The sequence below is a fragment of the Ochotona princeps genome, chromosome 15, assembly GCF_030435755.1.
Source record: "Ochotona princeps isolate mOchPri1 chromosome 15, mOchPri1.hap1, whole genome shotgun sequence".
Taxonomy (NCBI): domain Eukaryota; kingdom Metazoa; phylum Chordata; class Mammalia; order Lagomorpha; family Ochotonidae; genus Ochotona; species Ochotona princeps.
The window spans coordinates 20,244,078-20,267,468 of record NC_080846.1 but is presented as its reverse complement, the minus strand read 5'-3'; the positions used below and the strand labels follow the sequence as shown (position 1 = coordinate 20,267,468).

Here is a 23,391-nt window from a genome sequence, read left to right as displayed (position 1 = left end):
AATGAATAGAGACCCAGGGAGGCGGGGAACCAGAGACTCAAGAATCTTAGAGGAGTTACATTACACTCCTAGAGCTAATTTGAATTCTGAACGATGTGAACCACGGAGAGAGATACATTGCTTCCAGCTGGTTAGCTAGGAGGTGAGGGCATGTTGGCTTACAGGTGGAGGTTCAAGGTCCTACTTCAGCTTCAGTCAGGGAATTTTCAACTGCAATATTGGGTTTTGTAAGATTTCACTTAAGACTGAAGCAGATAAAATCAGTTTTTTGGGGTTGTTTTTGTTTTACAATATTTAACAATGCAAGCATTTGCCAAAAAATAGGATTCTTCAGTTTCTTCAAATTTTAAAGAGCCTAGTTATTGATGCTTTTAATAATTTTTGAATAAAACAGAACTAAACAAAAAGTTGCATAGACTGACACATCAGACTCTGTTACGTATTAAATAAAAGCAACTAAGATGCATCACTGAATCAAAACAAGGACTCCTCAATCTAAATGGTGAGCTCAATATAAACATAACTAAAGTACATAATCAATGATAGGAAAGACATAAACATAACCAGTTTGGAAGTTAAGGAAAGTTTTATTTAAAAGTAGAAGCATCCTATATCTCAATATATATTGAGAAAAAGAGGAAAGCTGAAGAAGTAATGACATTTATATTAGAATTTGAAGGATGAATAAACCTAGGAGATGCTATGAAATAGGTTGTCTCATTTGTACATTTGAATGATTTTTAATTTTTTTCTGGATGATTGCAGGGACGGGGAAGAAGCGGACATCAGGATGATGGGATGCCATCCAAAGTCTGGCAGAATGAAATAACCTGGTGTGTTTAGCAAACTATAAGCAGTTCAGTTTGGTACAACTGGAATATAAACCACAAGGACTATTTAAAGATACTGGGTGACCTGGCAAGATGTTAAACCTGACTTATAGCCGGGTTAAAGAGCTGGGATTTGATAATCAATGCAGAGCCAGGAAAGAGTTTTGAAGAGAAATAATGAAGTCTACAATTTAGGGTGAATATTCTAGTACAATTATGATCTAGTGCACACATTAGGGACTTGGAAATAGAGTAATGTAGTTCAGAGACTATGACAGCTGTTGTGGCTATTTGGGAAGTGAACCAGCAGATGCGAGATCTTTCTGTCTCTCCTCTTTGTAAATCTACCTTTCCAATAAAAATAAATAAATCTTAAAAAAGAGAGACTATGACAGCTAAGTGCTGAGAATGGAGCAGAGATTAACTTATGAGATACTTTTAAAGACAGATTCAGTTCCTAATTGCAACTAAACATCTCTGTCTTAAAGGTATTGATTTCTTTGGATCACACCAGAAATAAAAACCAAATGGGAACCAATGCCTTTTAACCGGAATTGGCAAAGGAAGCGTATTCAGATAGATGCCTTCTTTGAAAACAAACGGTTTAGTGGATCATAGCCATATTTGCTTAGGTATCACCCATAGCTGCTTCTGCCTCACCCCAATGGCAGAGTTATAGTTCAAACAGAGACTACATGGCCTACAAAGACAAAAATATCTACCGTACTTTTCATTACAGTTTACTGACCTATTTTCATTGGGTATTTTTATTAACTGAAAATAATTTTTTTTCTGAATAAGTAGATTACCTCCAAAATCAAGAAGGTTATCAAAATTTATGGTTATTCCAGCAGGGTTATGAATTAGATACAATTAGAAACAGGAAACACAACAGGAGGACCCATTTTGTATTGCAGGGATATTCATATAATTTGATGAAACCCCAAAGCTTCATGTATAATAAGCTTAAAGGAAACAATAACGCAAAACAATACCTGGCCTTGATATAAGCCAGCATCCTGAATGGTGCTGTCTGGCTTATTCAGTGGTTCAAATGTATTACTCATGTATTTGTTCCACAATCTGGTCTCCTTTTCATCTGGAATATTGAAGATTTTTCTTATTTCCTTTTCAATTGTATCTAGATTTAAAAGGGGAAGATACAAACAATACATATTTAAAAATATAACCTTTTAAATAAATATTAGGAAATATAAGCTAAATGCTTAACATATGCATAGACTAGAAATACTGATATGATAGCAAGTAGAATTATTTATTAAAATGTATATAACTTAGTCTGAATAACTAGAGTATATGAATAAAAAAGCATCTGTTTGAATTTCTATATAGACCATAAATTTTCATTCTCCCAGTAAGCCATGTATTTTCCTTATTTCTAAATTAATTAGAAATTACTGAATAAACTTTTTAACATCAGCAGCTAACTAGTACAAAATCACACAGATCTCCATATCTGAAGCACAGATGTGAGCTTCGGTACTTATAAAGTCATTCTTAGGTATTTGAGTATTAAGGATATTACAAACTATCGCACATCTATTTAATCTAGCCAATAGCAAGTCTCACAGATCAAAGAAAATTATAATCAAGATGCTTTAATAATATATGAAGACATACAGAATAAATACTTAAAAATTTTAGAACACTTGGCTTTGGAACAATTACTATTTATACAATACTGAATTTAATCATAAATGTTTCCTGAATAAATAGCAAAAAATACACCTATCTTACATAATTAAAGTCAGTGCAATAATACTGCTCATGGGACTCGGCAGCATGGCCTAGTGGCCAAGGTCCTCGCCTTGATCCCATATGGCCGCTGGTTCTAATCCCGGCAGCTCCACTTCCTCTCCATCTCTCCTCCTCTCAGTATATCTGACTTAATAATAAAAATAAAATTAATCTTTAAAAAAAAATAATATTGCTCATGTTCCACCTAACAGCTACTGTATGTCAATAGTCTTATAGTCAATTAGATTTTGATTAGGATTAAATCAATAATACATATTACAGTGCATCTCAAAACTAAGCATCAGTATAGTATGGTAAATATTCAAGGAGGACACACTCATGGAAACAGTAACAGATCACAGAGGTGATTCTAGCAAATGCTGTTGAATTATTGGTAGCATGCTAGAACACACTGTTCACTGACTGACCCCCCCTTGCACCCAAAACTACATCCTGTTGCAGACCCTCCTACCTTACGCCTATGTGACCCTCAGTCTTTAAAAGTCTGTTGCTGTTATTAAACTTTGACTATTGACCATCAGTCAATAGTATGATTATCCGCTCTGTGCACAAAATCCCTTGCTGATGGACAGCAAACAGATTTCCAGGCTCCTGGCTTAGGACTGGCCCAGTTTGGCCATTGTGATCCTTTGGGTAGCAAACTAGTAGATGGAAGATCTGTCTCTTTCTTACTCTATCTGTAACTCTGCCTTTTAAAGAAAAAAATCTTGGAAAAAAGAAATATAAGCAAGCCAATTATGGAATTAAAGTTCTAACTCTAAACTGAGATTTTAAGCCTCAGCTTCGATATCTCTCAGATGAGTACAGGGTTTCTGAAGTTTAAAATAAAACTACTGAGTGCTTAAAGCACAGCAAATATTCAATAACTGCTAATTTGTATAAAACTTCACACATAAGCTTCTAGAATTCTTGGCTTGATATATTTTAACTTTTGCAATTTATTTACTATTTATTAAAAAGCAAACTTGAATCACCATGTTCCTGAATCTATATTCTGAAATACATGAAATCTATTCACCGTACATAAATAACTTTTGGAAAAAGCAAATTCAATCTAGTATAGACTTTTAGACATTTTAAACTAAGATCTATCATAATAAACTGTGACCCAGTACATATGTATGAGAAGTTTTCAAAAAGTTAATACAAAATGTGTATTATGAAAGGCTTTGCAATTGTTATGTTATTTTGTACCAAAATAAATTTTCCATCTTTTAAGTTTCTTGATATTGTCAGTATTTCATATTCTGATAATTTCCATTCAATTATGTTTACTCCAAAAACTGTTTCATTAACCATTAATGTATCAACAATCCAGTTTGAAGAACATTAACTTAACAGAATTAGAAATTTTATATATATATATTAAGGTACGTATATATATTAAGGCATGTGTGTATATATATATACACACACACACACAGTGAATAATGGTACATTTAAACCATGCTGACTAAAATCTATGCTAGATCGTAACTTTTTTGAAGCAGTGATTCTTTTTATAAGTCACCTCACACTGAAAAACTATTAAATAATACTAATGAGAAATCCAGAATGCTGTTCTGCATCCAGAAATTAAACAGTTGCTGACTTTCATGTAAATTTTAAAGTTTAAACTAAGATCTCTGATGGTTTCATATTTACACGTGGGTTTTCTATTAAAGTGAGATACAGAAAAAAATTTAAAGCACCCAGGAAACAATCTCTATCAACTTTTTAAAGAGGTAGCTTCTCATTTATATTTCAATTTGCTGTAAATCTTAAAAATTTGTCTCCAAATTAGTTTAATAGACTACCCTTGTTAGGTAGATTAGATTCCTACTGTAAAATACTAATATGACAAACAATAATGAAAACCTTTAATTATGAGGAAGAAATGTTTTATGTACCTGAATATGTCCTATCAATCTGGAAAGTAAAAAGTTAAACAGTTCATCCATAATAATAATTGAATGATATTTATATAGAAAAATCCTAGTTTTCTAAGAATTCATAGTAGAAAAGCGAGCTTATTTGAATTTTTAAGTTAAAAATGTACTACATAAATTAAGAGGAAATACAAAGCTCATAACATAATATTTTATTTGGTGAAAACATTAAAATTAATCAAGCACTGGATATTGGAAGAAAAATATGGGGTAAAAATATTTCCTGCCATGAAATAGGGAATGAATGCAAAATTTACTTACAAGCTTAGCAAACACTTCATTTTAGTCAAAGTTATTAATTGGTCCTTTCAAAGAAATCTTACAGTGGTATTACTTTTAAACTTATTTTGTCAAAGCCTTACTTAAAGAACTGCTTTTCATTATATTTGCAAGTTCTCCGAAAAGGACAACACTTTTAATAAAAGTCACACATTTTAAAAAAGCTTTAAAGTTTAAAAACTTTATTAAGCTCATTCCTGATCTTAGCATAAAAATTAGTATGTATATTTTGATACATATTTATAGATGCATAAATCTTAGAAAATTTGGTCTCTTCACATTTGAGATTATGATTTGGAACCCGAGTAAAAAATTTATTAATTAAAAACAGCAAAACATAATTTAAAAAACCACCAATGTATCATTTTATCATTTCAGCCTGTCTTAAAATATTTAACTATTTACAGTATAAAAAATTAGAGAAACCAATTGCCATTTTCATGCTACCTAAGTTATATTTAAGATAAAAAGTTCTATTTCAATTTATATTCATAAACATGACATACATTTTTCAAGTGCTAAATTTTAAAAATAACTGCTCTTTTAAAAAGCAAAACAATACAATGTTAAAGTAATTTCAATAAATATAGAACAGGGCAAGGATCAATAAATAATCCAACACTAAACTTAGACATTATTTAACCAAGGTTGAGAATCTAATGTTCATATACAAATCTTTAAATAGCTGTAATCTAGGCAGAATAAAATAAATAGAATTATATCTAAATATATAATTGCAGTGGCTTTAAAAGGAAATGGAATCTTGCATTACCTATTGTGTCAGCTTTGCTAAATCTTCGAGTTACGACATTATTCATGTTTCCATTCTCACAGAGCTTCAATTCTGTGAGATATACTTCTACCTTGCAGTGCTTGACAAACATACCCTGTTCAACCACCTAAAACAAAAACAAATTAGTGTCAATGCCATCAATATATGTTCTCTAATAGCATTATAGTTCTCTAAAGAGGATTTTGGAAAAAAATTCAGATCTCTGGGAAAAATATTAACTATTAAAACATGGAATTATTAAAAACATAATGTATAGTTGAAAAAAAATCAAGAAACATTTTTGGAAGCTTTAATATTTAAAAGATAAATGATCATAACAAAACATTAGCTGACAGTTTGGGAAGGCATTCTATTCTATGAAGATATTTTGGTATACTATTAATTATAAATAAATTCAGCATTTATGATGAGGTTTACTCAACTAATATTCATATGTATATACTTTTTTCTCAATTTTATATATACATACAAGATAGATAAGTACAGCACTAAAACATACAGAAATACTTAGCTTTTAATAATCATCCATAGCAGAAAACCTCTAAAATGTTATATTTTACAAAATGTGTCTTAACAATGGCTATGTTATGAGTCTATTTTTAAAAATACAACTTTTAAAATTATAATTGCAATTACTTCTGTCATAATCAACAGCTATGGCCCTGTACAGGATGTTAGTTAAATCTTTAAATGACTTTGACCTTTAAATGCACACTTCGAAATTCAGTGCCACAAATGGAAAAGATGTTAAGCATGCAAGAAATAAAACATAAAAAGAGAAAATATACCTATCAGGGTCACCTTTTAGTATATTTCCTTTTGATCTTCTAAAGGTTAAATGTTGGATTTCAGTCATGAATACAGTTTCTAAAAATAGTAATCAGACTGATATGTGATACATTAGACAAATATGGCCAAAGGGAGGCTCCAATATACTGCTGGATACACTCACGGCTTATATCAATCCAATAAGGAATGTATAACCTTGTCTTTTAATTAAAGGCAAAACAGTTTCAACCAAAAAAACAAATAAAATACCAAACCTAGTTTATATAGTACTTACTATTTAATCCATTGAGAAATTTTTTAATATGCTGTCATGTATAATCTTAGAAACGCTTGTGACAGAATTCTAAAATAGGTAACAGCCTGGACATCTCATTCATTTTATAAAGCTACTATACAAACTGTAACTCTTAACAAGATTTTAAATTTATTATTCCGATTTATTCTGAGGCTTAAGAATGCAATAATTTAATACTTAAAATTTACTTGCAGGTAAATGTAGTTGTTAAAAATCCATGAATCAAAGGCCAGCATGCTAATTCTCTGCCCTGTGCTGTTGGCATCTCACACAGCTACCAAATTATGTCCTGGCTGCTCCACCTTCCATCCAGCCCTCCACTTAGGACCTGGGATGCTGCACCCAGATGGGACCCCCAGAAAAAGCCCCTGACTCTCAGCTTCAGGTCAGCTCAGATCTAGCCTCTACAGTTATTTGGGGAGTGAACCAGCAGATGAAAGATCTCTTTTTCTCCATTTATCTACCTTCCTAATAAAAACAAGTAAATCTTTAAACTATGAACCAAATACTCTTATCAATGACAAATCTCTGCTCTGAGACACATTATCTCAGTAAACTTCTAAAATAATAAAATACTAAGGTACTACTAACCACAGTATGGTTTCTGAAACCGAGATAAATCACAGGAACCACTTTTATGAATAACAATGACAAAAGATAAATGGTATTAGAAAAACAGCAGCATCAAAAGGGATAAATATAAAATACACACAAAAACAAAAATTCCTTGTGATTTGCATTGAGTTACAAAAAAGCATGGCTATTATACAATAGAGTATTTTGTAATACTATAGATGCTTTCCTGGAAAGTGGTGACTGAACAGTCAAAATGTCATAGTAGCATGTGTGAAAACAAAACATTCTCCCAAAATCTACACTACCAGGATTTTTTCTTAGGATTTATTTTATTTATTTGAATTTTATTTAGTTTTTATTTATTTTAGTTATTGAAAGGCAGAGTAAAAGAGAGAGAACCAGACAGATAGATCTTCCATCTGTTGCTTCACTCATCCAAACAGCTAAAAACATCAGCATAGGGCCAAGCTGAAGCCAGGAGCCAGAAGGTTCCTCTGAGTCTCCAGTGTGTTTGGCAGGGTCCCAAGAACCTGGGCCATCTTCTGTTCCTTTCCCAGGCATATTAGTAGGCAACTTGATTGGAAGCTGAGGAGCCAGGATGCAACTTGCCCATACAGGACGCAGCATCACAGGTAGCAGCTTAACACACTGTACCATAACACTGGTCCCAAGATTGAGAATTTTTCCCAGAACTCTTTTCAAAATATTTTACATTATTAAAACATTTACCATCACTATTTGAATACTATATGTTTTAAGGTATTTATCTTATTAGTCCTAAAAGTAGTATACCACAACATTGCTCCACTTTGAAAATTATGCTAATTCAAAAAGATACTATACATTGTTAAAGCTAGGAAACGGTAGTATTACAGCAGAGGAAAATAACCGCATTTATGAATCAGTATGATGGTTATAGAGATCTTTCGAAGTATATACTATTATGTTGCTGTAAATAAGATAGAAATGTGTCTGGTGCAATGGCTCAATAGGCTAATCCTCCCGTTACAAAAGTGTTGGGATCCCATATGGACAACGGATTGTGTCTTGGTTGTTTCACTTCCCATCCACTTCCCTGCCTACGGCCTGGGAAAGCAGTCGAGGACGGCCCAAAGCCTTGGGACCCTGCACCCACGTGGGAGACCAGAAAGAAGCTCCTGGCTCCTGGTTTAGGATCAGCTCAGCTCCCGCCTTTGCAGCCACTTGGGGAGTGAACCAATGGATGGAAGATCTCTCTGTCTCTCCTTCTCTTGGTAAATCTGCCTTTCTAATAAAAATAAACAAATCTTTAAAAATAAAATAAAACAACAAAACAAACAAAAAAACCCCCTCCATAGATTTTAATTTAAAAAAAGCCATAAACACAAGAAGAAATTTGGCCCCTTGTCCAAAACTTGAAATTTACAGATATGTAAAAATATCTTAATTCATGGCCATAATAAAGGCAGCTAATTTTTGAGGAAAATACAAGTCTATATAGCATTAAAGTAAATATAACTTCTATTTGTTAATTTTGCTGTCAAAAGTAGAGGGTATTTTGTATAAAACCATTAAATATATTTGAAAACTACAATTTTTATTCTTTTTAACTGTGTGAAAGGGTCAGGAAGCTTTCCTTCACTCCAAATATCTACCCACGGCAAAAATAAGGAAGTATTTTATAGGGAAATCCGGTGCTACAAAACAGTTTGACACTGGGTCTGAAGGACAGGTTGAGCATTTTCAAGTGATAGCTACACTCATTTTAAAACACTTAATTAGCATTTATGCTCAGTGTCAAATTTTATCTAATTCCTGGAGTCAGGATGAGAATTAGCTCAAGGTAAAGACAGAGAATTATGACAGTGTAAGGAAGAGAACTAAAAGACAAGGAGTTGGAAAAGGAAACTGTCGGTGTTCTTAGAAGATGTGGAGAAGCACACCTGGTGAGAAACTAGCATTCCTTAAACACAATTTGTTGTTTCTGGTTTATGCTGCTTGTCTGAGAAATCATTGCTTCGTTTTATGCTTACTTGGAAGATAATAAAGGTATTCAAAACAGCTTGTGAATAAACAGAATGAAAACATAAGTTAACTTTGATCTAAACATTTTGAAATCCATAGTTTTATTGCCATATGCACTTTTCAAGAATATTCTGAATATCTCGATTTTTTTTTTCTCTAGCTACTATTATATTTAAAGATTTGTTCATTTTTATTGAAAAGACAGATTTACAGAGAGAATGATCTTCCACCCACTGACTTACTCCCAAATGGCTGCAACATCAAGAGCTGAGCAGATCCAAAGCCAGGAGCTACCTCTAGGCCTCCTATGTGGGTGCAGGGTTCCAAGGACTCGGGCCATCCTTCACTGCTTTCCCAAGTCAGGGAACTAAATGGAAAGTGAAGCAGCAGGGGCATGAACCAGTGCCCATATTGGATCCTGACACTTGTAGGGGGAGGATTAGCCAATTGAGCCAACTGAGCCATTGCACTAGCTACTATTGGAAAATCTTTTTGACTTTTCAGCATTTTTATTGGACACATGTTATTTGCATATGTTCTGTTTGGATTCACTGCATTTCTTCAATCATCATCTTATCTCCTGAAGTATTAGTTTTACTGTATTTTCTTTCACCTTCTAACATTCCAATAACATGCATTAGGCTGCACTTATATACCATGCATGCCTTCATTTTTTCTGTATTTTCCAATTTTTTATTTCTATACAGACTATTTCCACTGGTAAAACTTAGTTTACAAATTCTCTCTTCAGTTCTGTTTAGATACACTCAAGCATTAAGTCTGTATTTTACATTACATTTAAATTTAAAAATCACATTTGGTTCTATGTAAGTTTCACTACACTTTTTGAGTCTTTTTTTTTTTTTTAAGCACAAAAAGCACAGTATGTTGAAGTTTCTACCTAGTAAGTCCATTATCTGAATTCTTAAGGGGTCATTTTTTTCTTGGACAAGTTTTTAAATTTCCTTGCATTTCTGTTTACCTATCTATATTTCTTTTTAAATTAAATACTTCATACTATAAACCTGTTAAGGAGGATCTGAGCCCAGGAAGATATTTAACTTTCTTCAGTACTACAGCTAGGGTCAGTGTGGTAGCCTCGTGGCTATAAAGTCCTTGCCTTGTTTGCACTGGGATCCCATATGGGTGCCAGTTCTAATTCCAGAGGCCCTGCTTCGAAGATCTTCCTGTCTGTCTCTCATCTCTGTATACCTTTCTAAAAATAAATAAATAAATATAAAAAAAACACCCCACAGCCAATTCATGTATCAGATTTTAAGAATGACAACGAAATTATAGACTAATTTATTTAACATTGTTTTTGAAAACTTCCTCCTATAACATGATTTGCTACATTATTAAGATTAAAGACATACAGTTTTAATACATTTAAAGATATTCTGGACACAAATTTTCCTCTATCCTGTGAGCAAAGCTTTGTTTCTAGCTTTTTACAGAAAGATGATTCTAGTCTTTAGTTAAAATCTCTCCCAGCTGATGGTAACTGCTTAGGCAAGTGTTATATCACTGAGAAGGCCTAGTCAAATACCTGTACCAGTGTATCAGCACAGTTGCCTATTCTATTTTTTGTTTTTTTGAAGATAAGTGGGGAAGGCAGGGAAGGTCAGTCTGGGACATGCCACCCTAGCTCCCAAGTTGGCAGGTGGTAGGTAAGCTCCCAAGTTGGCAGGTGGTAGGTAAGCTCCCAAGTTGGCAGGCTGGGGAAGGGAGTCTGGGGACATGTGGGAGTGGGAATCTGACTGAGGGCATGTTTGTAGGGGATGAATGACTTCTGGGGTCTTTCACCAACTAAGTTATTACACTTTCAGGTAGATGAAGGAGCAGAGATGGAGGAGTTTAGAAGGGAGAACTTTGGGGACTCTCCTGCTTAAGCTGCAGCTCCCACTGAAGTGTGTAAGAGCTAGGGCTGGGTATGGACCAGGCTGGGCAAGGCTGCAGCACTCCTTGGCAGGCATGCGGACTGAGTTTGGTGTTGGGACTGACTGGGGTATGCCCCAGAACCTGCTGGTGCTCATGAGAGAAAAAATGGATGTGGAATAGGCCCTGAGGACCAGTGATGTCAGGCTGGGCCGCAGCAGTTGCTGGCAGCAGATCTGGAACTGGGACTGAGCCTAGTAGGAGAACTTGAGAAATGCCTCTGCCAGGCCATAGGTCCCACTGTTGTGAGAGTCAGGGCTGGGCTGGGCAGGGCAATCCACAGCACATACTGGCACAAGTGAGACCCAGGATGGGGTTCAAACCTGGCTCAGTTGGACTATAACACCTATTAATCATATGAGGGCTGGACCAGGCTGGGCTAGGCTGCAGCATTCACTGGCGAGAGCTGTGAATGGATCCTGAGCCAGGCTATAGCACCTGCTGGCATATGCAAGATCTGGGGCTGGGAGCAGGCCTAGGCAGGGAGTGAGTGTGGGGCAACTTTGGGGAATCCTTTGCTGCACTGTTGATTGTACTGGGAGTGTGAGAGCTGGGACTGGGTATAGGCTGGTCTGGGTGCAGGGCTAGACCACAGAACCAGCTGGTATGTGCCAGACTGGCTGCAAGCCATGTCAGGGGCAGGATGTCAAGGCAGCGGCACCCTTCAGTATACGTATGGGCCGGGTCTGGAGAGGGACAGGGCTGAGATAAGCTGCAGCATCCGTGGGTGTACATGAGAGCCAGATGAGATGCAGGCTGGATTGGGCTAGGCCACAGTACATGTTGGCACATGCAAAAATTGGGGCTGAGGACATGTCTGTTGGGGGTTAATGGGGACACTAGGCCATGGCACCCATAAAGATCTGGCCTGTGGAAGGCTGGGCTGGGCTAGGCATTAGCACCTGTAACAGTTATGTGAGAGGTGGGGCTACAGCTGGAACTGACCATGCAGCTGCATCCACCAGTATATGTGTTGGCTGGTGCAGGTGATGGATGATTAATGCACTGGCTGGTGCACACAAGAGTAAAGATTAAGGTTCTCCACAGTTGAGGTTTCTTGGGAGACTCCCCACTAAATATCTAGACTCAAACTTTGGCTACAGGAAAAACCAAAATACATGTGGTCCGACCTTGGAATGCACGTATCACTGGGCTTACGCAGTGAACAACATACCCCCGATGCATTTAGTGGACATTACAGCCAGCTCATCTAGGCCAGCAAAAGATGTTGAGTTTCTCATCAGAGGATGGAAAGCAGACGGGCTGAACCACAATCCTGACCAAGCTTTTTAGCATGTTCTTGGCCTGCAGATGCACTGAAGGTGGACTTGGTTAACTAATAATCTATAACTTTGGAAAGATTTTCTCAATCCTGGTGCAACATTAGGGTCTCTGAGGCATCATCAAATGATGGTCCTCTACCCCTTGATGTAATATGCTGATGTAGTTTGGCAGTAAGGAGTGGCCTCTTTCCTTCCCCTGCTATGATCACAGGAGAAAAAAAATTGAAACATTTGTCCAATCACCTTTCTCCCCTCCCTAATCGATGACCCACATGGGCGGGCATTCCTTAACTCTGTAAGCTATGTCAAAAATAAAATTTCAAAAATAATAACTCAATTTTCTAACAACTATAGAAAAACAAACTAATCACTCTTGGAATGCCTAAAAGAGAAGAATTCTAGATGTGAGTTCGCCACCAAACCAAACCAGCTGAAATCAAAGAACTGAACTGAGACTTAAAGGGATACTTACTAATACAGTTTTCAATATACCTAAGCCACAGATACACAAATATGAATTGTTCATATACCACTATATACCATCAGTTCAAATAAAGCTTGATGCGCTGGAGGACTTTAACTTCGTATTACCTTATTTAAATTTTAAAATTATTTCCAAGTTGAAGGAAAAACAACCAAACAAACAAACAAACTCCAAGCCAGATAAATAACTGTGCTTCCCTATCATCTAATGTCCACCACCTCTGGATAAATTATCAAATGTCAAGTTGCCTAAGTTACCTTAAGTATTTGATATTCTAACAACCAATATCCACTCATACATCAGTTTTAAATTACCAAATGAGAAAAAGGTTTTCGTTAATTTGTATTTTTAATCCAATAATCCGAGTAGCATACAAAATAATCAAACTGCCAAATTTTCTTCCCTTCTAGTGTTACTTCCTAAAAGACTCTGACCTTTCAGGCTGATACTGTCCTGTGGTAGGAAAAGCCCCATCTACAGCACCAGCAACCCACATGGGCACCAGTTCTGTTTCAGCTCTCTGACTGTGCACCCAGAAAACAGTCTGAGTGCTTGGGCCTGGGCACCCACTTGGGAGAGCAGTTTCTGGCTCTTGGTTTCAGCTCAGCTCAGCTCCAGCCGTTGTGGTCACCTGGGAAGTGAACCAGTAATGAAGATCTCTCTTTTATTCTAATTCTGCCTTTTAAATAAAGAAATCAAAAGAAAACAAAAACAAAAAACCTTTTTGTCCTCATTTTCACATCTGTAAAATGTAATAAATGTATAAAATGTAACAGTTGCCTCATAGAATGTATGAAGATTACATGAGTTGATAATATGTTAATATTTTTAGTACAATGGCTATTAAAAGCAAACATTCTATATATGTTAGCTGTACTCAGTATTTCATATACATTATTTTGCTGGCCTTTTCCTCCAAGATAAGTTGTTTTCTAACTCACTGAAAGAAGAATAAAATTTTAATTACTAAAGAAAAACAATATTTATATTCAGTTATCTTAAAATATACCTTCCGTGCTATTGGCTCCTGACTTTCCATCAATGTATACCAGCTGACAAGTTTGTTCCAGCCTTCAGTTGGCAACAGTATGTAATCCAACTCATCAATAAGATGCTCCTTAAGAGACTGGGCATCACCATCTGCAAGAGGACAATTAGAAACAATGTATAAAAAAGTAAGAACAGCATATATCTCTAAGCCCTTTGGCTGCATCCATCACAAATCTCTTGAAATTTTGCAGGGTAATTTAATAATTTAAAGTATTTTTGAGAAAAGCTCTGAAGAGGGTGAAATTCCCTATATGTTTCAAAATAAATTATTGGTTTAAAGCTTTAACTATAAAAAAAAAAAGCTTTAATTGTGTATCATTTGTTAACCAATAGTTTCCTAAAATACAACTTCTCTTTAAATAGGCACTTAAAAGTGCTAAGGTGTGGTTGTTAGCCAACAGACCTGACAGAGGAATACTTTTCTAATATTTCAATTAGGAGAGATCCCTCACACTGCAATAGTAGTCATTCTAGCATCAGTTGATATAGGAAATTCAAAAGCAAACCAAATAAACTTTTGCAATTATCCCAAACACATATGCTGAAAATTACGTCATCATTCCAGAAGGCCTATGAGTCAGATTCTTCTCAAGTCAGTAGATGGAAATAATTGTTATGATATACTTCTAATAATTTACTTCTAAAAATTTAAAAATTTAGTGCAAGGCAGGCCAAGGATCTCAAACCAAATTATTAACTTATATGTCCATCAAAATCCTAATTGGGCACTCAGAGTTTTTACTTCTAGTCATTTAATTTTTCAACATGCAGCAACAGCAATAGGTCAAAGAGTCACAATCAACTTAAAGGAGATTGTTATTCTAAGTTTTAATTAACAGATGTTGGAAGAAAAGTTTATTTTTTGTAGCATTTTAATAATGAGAATACATTATTCATGGTAAATTTAATGATATAAATCAAGACTCAGGAAAAAAATCAGAAGGTATTAATAAAAGGTCATTTCTTTCTAGGATCAATCTATGATCATAAAATCACATCAAAGTTTCAGAAAGCTATGTTTTACATGAAACAAAAGAGAAAACTCAAATTTTAACAGCAGGCACAAACCAAGTATTATTTTTAAGCTCATTCTTTACCTAGCTGTGAATTTTTAATTATTGATGCAAAGTATTAACTTGAAAACATTTGCAGAAAACTCTCAGAAGATCAAAGAAACTGCCATTCATTAATTGTAAAAAGTACTAAAACAAGATGTTTATAGGGGAAATGGGTCGAGGGCTGTATGGAAACTCACATCACTGTCTTGCAATCTTTTTTTTTTGTAAATTTGAAATTAATAATAAAGGTGTAAAACAGCAAGGGTAATTCAACTGAACAAAAACAAAACAACTAGAAATCTAAAGTAGTAAAAGTAATTTGTGTTTTCTTTTTCCTAATAATGTTTTATTTTTATTTCTTATTAATGTTTTATTACAGTCATCTCATCAAACACTACATAAACTTCAAATTATGTAAATGTCAAGACACTTTGAAGAATTCATGGATCTAGAAAAGTAATAGAAAACATCGCAAATATTCAGAAAACCTGAAGTGTAAATTAAGTAACTATAGTTTTTTTATTTTCACTATCAAATGTACAACTCCTTATTCAAAGAAGTTATCTGACTTTCAAGATAGTGCTGGAAAGTCTGAGCATTCAATTAGAGAACATCTTTAATTAGGCAGCTTGAAGTGACAGAATTCTGAAGACAGAGATGCAAACTTGTCCCTCCAATGCTAAGAAAAGTAGGCTTGTTATGTTTATTCATATGATGCCTTATTTGAAGGAAGGCCGTGTGATACTAAAATCTATAGCAGGAAAGCAGGCAGAGAGAACATATCTGCTATTATTAAAAAAGACAAAAATTAAAGCAAGCAAGATTTTTAACTTTTTTTTTAATAGGACCATAGCAGAACAGCAATGAAAGAAAAATGTGAATGTAACATTTATGGAAGAAGTATAAAACAAATCATGATAGAATTATCACTGAATTAATATAGTAAGATTCAGTGACATGGAAAATTGCTAAGGAATGCATAATATCATGGCTTATGTAATGTGCGAAATTGCACAGATTGATTTAATGGAATGACTGTGAATGACTGCTAAGATGTAAGAGGAACTTATATTAACAGGAAGTTACATTAACTTGTAAGGTAAAATAGAGTGGCATTTTCAAAATCACTCTAAATATTTTTGATAGAATAATCTACATGAACTACTTAACGACTCGCTCACTGCAGATACAAAAATAATTCATCATTATTTCCTATTTTATCTTGATGTTTAGCATAAAAAATTTGAGATGCTGACATCTTTTAAAAATCAATCTTTATTCACACTTAATTAGTAAGTTCATACAATTGACCCACACGCCCAGAATGTAATGGTGTGACTCCTACAAACACTTCAGTTTCCTCTGAGAAGCATTTGTTTAGTTGACTATTGTCATGCTTTCCCTGGGATAAGCCAGTGAAGCTGCTATATGGGATCCTTTGGAGTCTAAACTGTTAATATATCCAACAGTCACACATACTGTGAAGCTGATTTTTCAAATAAATGGCTAATGTTTCAACTAAAGTGGCTACTGTTTAAGTCTTCAGTGACACACACCCACTGAATATTTTAGTATTTTGTGATTTTGCATACTTTTTGTCTCAGATCACAAAACAAATCTCAGTAATTTTATCTATGCATATTGACAGTATCAATATAAATAGAAAAAATAAACTCACACATTTTGAGTTATTACACATCACATACCATGAGATATTACTGGAGATTACCATGTTAATCTGGTTCTGACAGCTAAACAACTGCACAGGGTAGCCACCTCCATGAGGCAGAATATCAACACAGGGATACTAAGAAAGTTACAGGTAGAGTGCAATGTTTTACTATGGAAAACCACGTTATTTCATTCAATACTCAAACTATGTTATCTCAACTTTCAAGACAAAGAAAATATGGTATCTCAAATTTTAAAACAACGTGATGAAGTAGATACTCTATTTTAACTGACAAACAGACTAAGGGTTGCTGACGAACTTGCTCGAAGTCACATATACACTCCGATCAAACAAAAATCTGTTTACTTTATTGCCTATTTCAACACAATACCTTGAAGAAAACTTAGAAAAAGTAAAATTTTAATAATCAACTCTTGGGCCCAACACGGTGGCATAAAGGCTAAAGTCCCCGCCTTGAATGCACCAGGATCCCATATGGGCGCCGGTTCTAATCCCGGCAGCCCTGCTTCCCATCCAGCTCCCTGCTTGTAGCCTGGGAAAGCAGTCAAGGATGGTCCAAGGCCTTGGGACCCTGCAGCCATGTGGGAGACCTGGAAGAGCTCCTGGCTCCAGGGTTTGGATCGGCACAGCTCCAGCTGGTGTGGACAGGAGATCTTCCTTTCTGTTCCTCCTCTTCCTCTGTATATGTATTTGCCTTTCCAATAAAAACAAACAAATCTTTAAAAAAAAGAACTCTTGTGCTGTTTTCTACAAAAATTAAGCTGATTTTTATCATTTGTAATAGTAGCTTCTATCTGATAAGCAGAATAAAATATTATTCTTTTTTGAAAATGTCCCTAGGGAGCACATCAAATTTGTTTATATTACCTAAAATTTTTGAAAACTAGTCATTTTAATACATGTTTAATATATGCCTTAGTGTGTGCTGTGTTTAATTTTATTTGAAAGGCAGATTTATGGAGCCTGGAGGAGAGACAAAGAGACATCTCGCATCTGCTTGTTCACTCCCGGGTGGGGTGTGAGGCTCTGCCCAGGTTTCGCTCAGTGCAGGGGCCCAGGCGATTTCTCAGGAGCTTCTGAAGGTAGCTGGACTGAAGTGGAGCAGTGGAGGCTTAAGCTACAATGTCACAGTGCCAGCCCCTGTCATTTTAATCTTCAACATTAATGATGTAGAGCATCTTTGCATGTGTTTTTTGAAAACTGTATCTTCTCTGACAAAGCATTTACTCAAATCTCTTACCTACTTTTTCTACAGGGTTTTGTTCTCCTTAAAACGAACTTTACTCCACTGTCGTAAGACCACACATTTCATGTGACTTGAATTTTTTTTTTTTTAAAGATTTATTTTATTTCCATTACAAAGTCAGATATACTGAGAGGAGGAGAGAACAGAGAGGAAGTGGAGCTGCTGGGATTAGAACCAGCGGCCATATGGGATCAAGGCGAGGACCTTAGCCACTAGGCCACGCTGCCAAGCCCAACTTGAATTCTTTTAATTTTATTGAGCCAGGCTTTCATTTTCTTAATGTCTTGGTGTGTGTTTTGTGTATGTACACTTGAAAAGAATGGATTATTTTTAAGAGGAGTGCTCCTGAAAATGTGAGTTAAACCAAGTTAATTAGCATGTTGTTCAATTCTTTGGGTCTGAAAATCTGAATATTCATTTGCTTTTCCAGAACTGAGGTGTTTTACACAGTACTTCTTTCAGTAAGATTTGTCTCACTTCCATTCTTCTGGAACCCTGAAAATGTGCATACTGGGGTGCAAGATAGTGTTTCCTTAATTCCTCAGGATTCTTTTTTCATTCATTCTTGTTTTCTTTGCATAATCTGAAATAACATATTTGAATTTACCAGTCCATCTTTTTTTTTTTTTTAAAGATTTATTCATTTTATTACAGCCAGATATACACAGAGGAGGAGAGACAGAGAGGAAGATCTTCCATCCGATGATTCACTCCTCAAGTGAGCCGCAACGGGCCGATGAGCAGATCCGAAGCCAGGAACCTGGAACTTCTTCCGGGTCTCCCACGCGGGTGCAGTGTCCCAATGCATTGGGCCGTCCGCAACTGCTTTCCCAGGCCACAAGCAGGGAGCTGGATGGGAAGTGGAGCCGCCGGGATTAGAACCGGCGCCCATATGGGATCCCGGGGCTTTCAAGGCGAGGACTTTAGCCGCTAGGCCACGCCGCCGGGCCCTACCAGTCCATCTTTTCAATCAACTTAGCTACTGAAAGATTTTCAATGTTTTCAGCTCTGTAGCTCCCAATTTTGTTTAATCTCTTGAATGATAATTTTCATTACATTAAATTTCATCCCTTGATTTTTGCTTAGTTGTCCATGTTTTCAAACTTTCTAAGCTTCTTTAGAAATAATCTGAATTTTTTTGGCTATTTATAGGTCTCCATTTATTTAGTTTCTAGATAAAAACTAAACAGCTTTTCTGTGTGCATATGCATATCATGTTTTCCTATACCTTTATACAGGTGTGTGTACAATGAAGACAGACACCTCTCCTAAACTGACACGGTCAAAATGAAACCACTTTTGTTTCTATGTTACTGTTTTTTTTTTTTTTTTTTTTTTAAAAGATTTATTTTATTTTTATTACAAAGTCAGATATACTGAGAGGAGGAGAGATAGAGAGGAAGTGGAGCCGCTGGGACCAGAACCAGCAGCCATATGGGATCAAGGCGAGGACCTTAGTCACTAGGCCACGCTGCCGAGCCCTATGTTACTGTTTTCATATCGTGCTCATTTGATATACTGCAAATTTTTCAACAGCCTCTAAACCTTCCCATAAAGGATTTACATTTGTCTGCAACTGATTTTGACAGGGAAAAGCTTGTTAGTAGACATGGATAAACCTGGGCTTTTTACATGGATGTCTCTTCTTTACTTGCCTATGTGCATTCCTAATGTGAATGTCATTGCTTTCATTTTTCTACCTACAGGAAAACCCATCATCCCTTTCTGTTTATTACACTTGATCACCATAATATGGGCCTATACACCAGAGGGAGGCACACTCTATTCCTCTCCCTTCTCCTTATCCTATAAAGTTATGCTGGGTGCAGCAACTTGTCCCTTTCCCTTTGTTCTTAACTGCCCCCACAAAATTATTTGGGTATATCAGTACATGGGGTGAGATCAGAGAGAAGCTAGCCCTTGAGACTGCGCACTGAAAGGCTAAGACACTAGCGACACACCCTAGTTCTTCTTCTCTTCCCTGGGTGGACAAACCCTAGGTTCTATACCTTCTCCCAATATTGTACAACTACAGCAGATGCAGCAAGCCATTCACCGCTTTGTTCTGTCAGAAAGAGTGCGATCTGACAGAAGCCAGGCAGAAGGGTGCTTCGCTCTGCTCCTTCCCTCCAAGGAGAAAAGCCTGGGGTCCTTAGCTTTCTCTTGGTCTTGCACCATAGTCTAGGTGCAGAAACCACCTTTCCTACTTGCTGGATAACGTCTTTCAGGCATCTGGGCTCTGTTCAAAGTGAAACAGAAACTGTCTCTTGTTACTAAGGGGTGAAATTCTGCATTGCGATAATCTTTTGGTTGTAAACAGAGCCAGCTTAGGTGGGAGGCTGATATGGTCAAAATGAAGCTGGCTCTGTTTCTATGTCGCCGTTTTCATATTGCATTCCTTTGGTATACTGCAAATTTTTCCACGGCCTCTGAATCTCCTAAAAGGATTTACATCTGTCTGTCTGTAATGATAAACTTAAAAGCCGTGTGTCTAGGGTGGATGAAGGACTAGAACTTCCTGTTCTACCTTCCCACTGTCACTTATCTTCACAAACTTATATTGTTAAGCAGGTATATATTAAGGAGAGAAATATCCCATCCCAGTGATTACAAAGTAATTTTCTATCTTTGTTCTAAAACTTAATGTCTGATGTTAATACATTCCAGCTTTCTCTTGATAGTGTTAGCATGTTTACTGCTGCATGAGAAACTATCATAATGGCTTCAAATACATCCATTAACATGGGACAGCAGTTCAGATAGGCCCCAGAAGATTCTGTGCTAGGGTCTCACAAGGTAAGTCAAGATGTCAGCCACAGGGGGTTCTAATCTGAAGAATCCATTTGGAAGCCCAGATCTTTGTTCCAGCCTCAGACTTGTCTGTCCTTAGAGGCTGCAGCCTTGTGACTCACATGATACCCCGAAACCAGCAATGATGTGTTCAGCCTGTCTTCTTTGAATTTCTAATTTCTTCTGCTGCTCTGTCACAAGCTGGAGAAATCTCATTGTGTTTAAAGGGCACATATTGTGGTTAGATTTATCTCACTAGGATAACCTCCCTTTTGCCATAAAACATAATCACAGGAATGACATCTCATCCTATTTACCAGTTCTACTTACACTCAACAGGAGAGGCTAACACAAGTGAGTCCCACTTTTGAGGGAGTCAAACTTTTGCTAATCACGGCAGGCATATCTTTTTCCATCTCTTTTAATGTGACATTGTAAACTTAAGGTAGATCTCAGGAACAGCAGACAGTGGGCATTTTTATTTGCATATTCAAAAATAATTTAATCAATGAAAATAAGTAAATATACCTTCAAAATATTCAATCATTAAGGCATCTGTACTCCCATAATTTTTTTATATATATATTCATTTATTCATTAATTACATTGTATTACATGACACAATTTCATAGGTACTGGGATTCCCCCCACCCCCTTCACCCCAAACCCTTCCCCCATGGTGAATTCCTTCACCTTGATGCATAACCACAGCTCAAGTTCCGTTGAGATTCCCTAATTAAAAGTTCACACCATACAGAGTCCAGCATCCCACTTGTCCAGTTCAAGTTCGATGGCCTCTTAGGGAGGCCCTCTCAGATTTGAAGGCAGAGCCAGCAGAGCGTCACCTCGATCAATTAGAAGCTCCAACATATCATCAGCAACAGTCCAGGTATGATGAGGCTGGTGCAGAGTCCATTGATTGACATAGTCCATTTTAGAGTTTCCCCTTGTCCAGTTTTCCGCTGGAAGCATATAGCTGAGGTGGTTGATTGATCTACTCCATTTTCCATCTTTTCTTGGTTAATGCTTTGATTCCTCCATTTTGTTCAGGGGAATCCCCTAAAAAAACTTTGAGGCATTCCCAGTCCAGGCTCCTACATGTACTACTAGTAAGCACAGTGCCCGCCACCGTCCATCACTCCGATCAGCTGGTGGTTTTACCCCCTGGGTTGGTTCTATTCTGAGCCCCGACCTCCATTGGAACCAATGAGTGTCGCAGCTCTCCCCGGCTCTCCCATAATTTAAAAAAAATTTTTTTTTAATTACATTGCATTGTGTGACACAGTTTTATAGGTACTGGTATTCACCAATCTCACAGATTGTGTACTTTTAAAGGAGGTGGTTTATATTTACTGTGATTATTTATAAACCTCAGTTTAAATCTACCATTTTGTCATTTGTTTTATATTCGTCTCATCTGCTTCTATTAATTTCTCACTTTTTGCAAAGGTGAGATCTTTAACATTGACATTCCATTTTGTGGGTCCTGATATGGTCCAGCTCCTTTGCATGTCTGCTAATATTTAATCAAATCCAAGATATAAATTTTATGTTGTGGGATACTACGCATTTTTTTTAATTCCTGAAATACTCCTGAATTCTGTTCTGATGTACAGTTAAATTATCTGAAAATAGTTTGATGCTTTTAGGTTACTGGGACAAAAAAATTAATTTTCCCACTGTCAACAACTCTCAAAAGTGTGTTCCACGATTAATGAGGCCTTCTACGTTGGCTGCTGGTACAACATCCTGATGCTTATGAGCCCTGATGCTTTCTGCCGTTGTTTGCATCACCTGCGGCCGCTCCACGACAGCACCTGCAGGCTGAGGAACTCCAGGTCGCTAAGCTGCTTTCCGAGCTCCTTGTTCCTCTCAGATACTCACTCTTGGAAACTTGAACAGCCTTGGTCAACCTGGACTCCTCAGTGAAAGTCTGCATGGGTTTTTCCTTCCTGTGCCATGTCTCAGAAACCCTTTCAATTCAATAAGCTAAAAGGAATCAGAATTCATCTTTTCTGTTCCTTATCACTTGGAGATTGCTATTTTTTACTGAACATCCCAGTCTCACATAATTTCTTCAGGGCTTTAGGTGTTTCAGGCGGGAGGGTAAATCTGGTCCTTGCTATGCCATCTTGACTAGAAATAAAAGATCTGGTACTTATGCAAATACTTTATTCTCTTTAAATATAGTAAAAGGTAGCGAAGAAATGCCAAGTAATAAGGGGTAAAGAAGATTAATGCAAAAAACTCAAATATGTCAGGCCAGCACAGTAGTGTAGCAGGCTAATTCTTTGGCACTAGCATCCCATGAATGCTGGTTACAGTGTTTAATGCTGTTTCGCACTCAGCTCACTGTTAATATGCCTGGAAAAGCAGCAGAGGATGGCCCAAAGCCTTGGGCCCCTGTATCCATGTGGAAGACCTGGAACAAGCTCCTGCCTTTTAGCTTCAGATCATTTGGGGAGTGAACCAGCACATGGAAGATCTTTCTCTGATTCTGCAACTCTGATTTTCAGGCGAAAATAAATAAATTCATAAAAAAAGCAAAAATTTATCAGAGCTCCTTCAAATTTAAA

General features: G+C 36.4%; 1 protein-coding gene across 6 annotated transcripts in view; it reads right to left on the bottom strand.

The window, feature by feature from the left end:
* Nucleotides 1–23,391, bottom strand: part of USP15 (ubiquitin specific peptidase 15) — a 106,056-nt gene that overhangs the window by 59,839 nt on the left and 22,826 nt on the right. For all 6 annotated transcript variants that reach the window (XR_009246741.1, XM_058673517.1, XM_058673518.1 and 3 more), the window contains exons 3-5: nt 13,988–14,118; nt 5,589–5,715; nt 1,826–1,971 (exon numbers count right to left, since the gene is read on the bottom strand). Coding sequence is in view for 5 of the 6 variants with exons in the window: in XM_058673517.1 (XP_058529500.1) it covers nt 1,826–1,971; nt 5,589–5,715; nt 13,988–14,118 (404 nt within the window). In the remaining variant the exon portion in view is untranslated. The remainder of the gene's footprint in view (nt 1–1,825; nt 1,972–5,588; nt 5,716–13,987; nt 14,119–23,391) is intronic.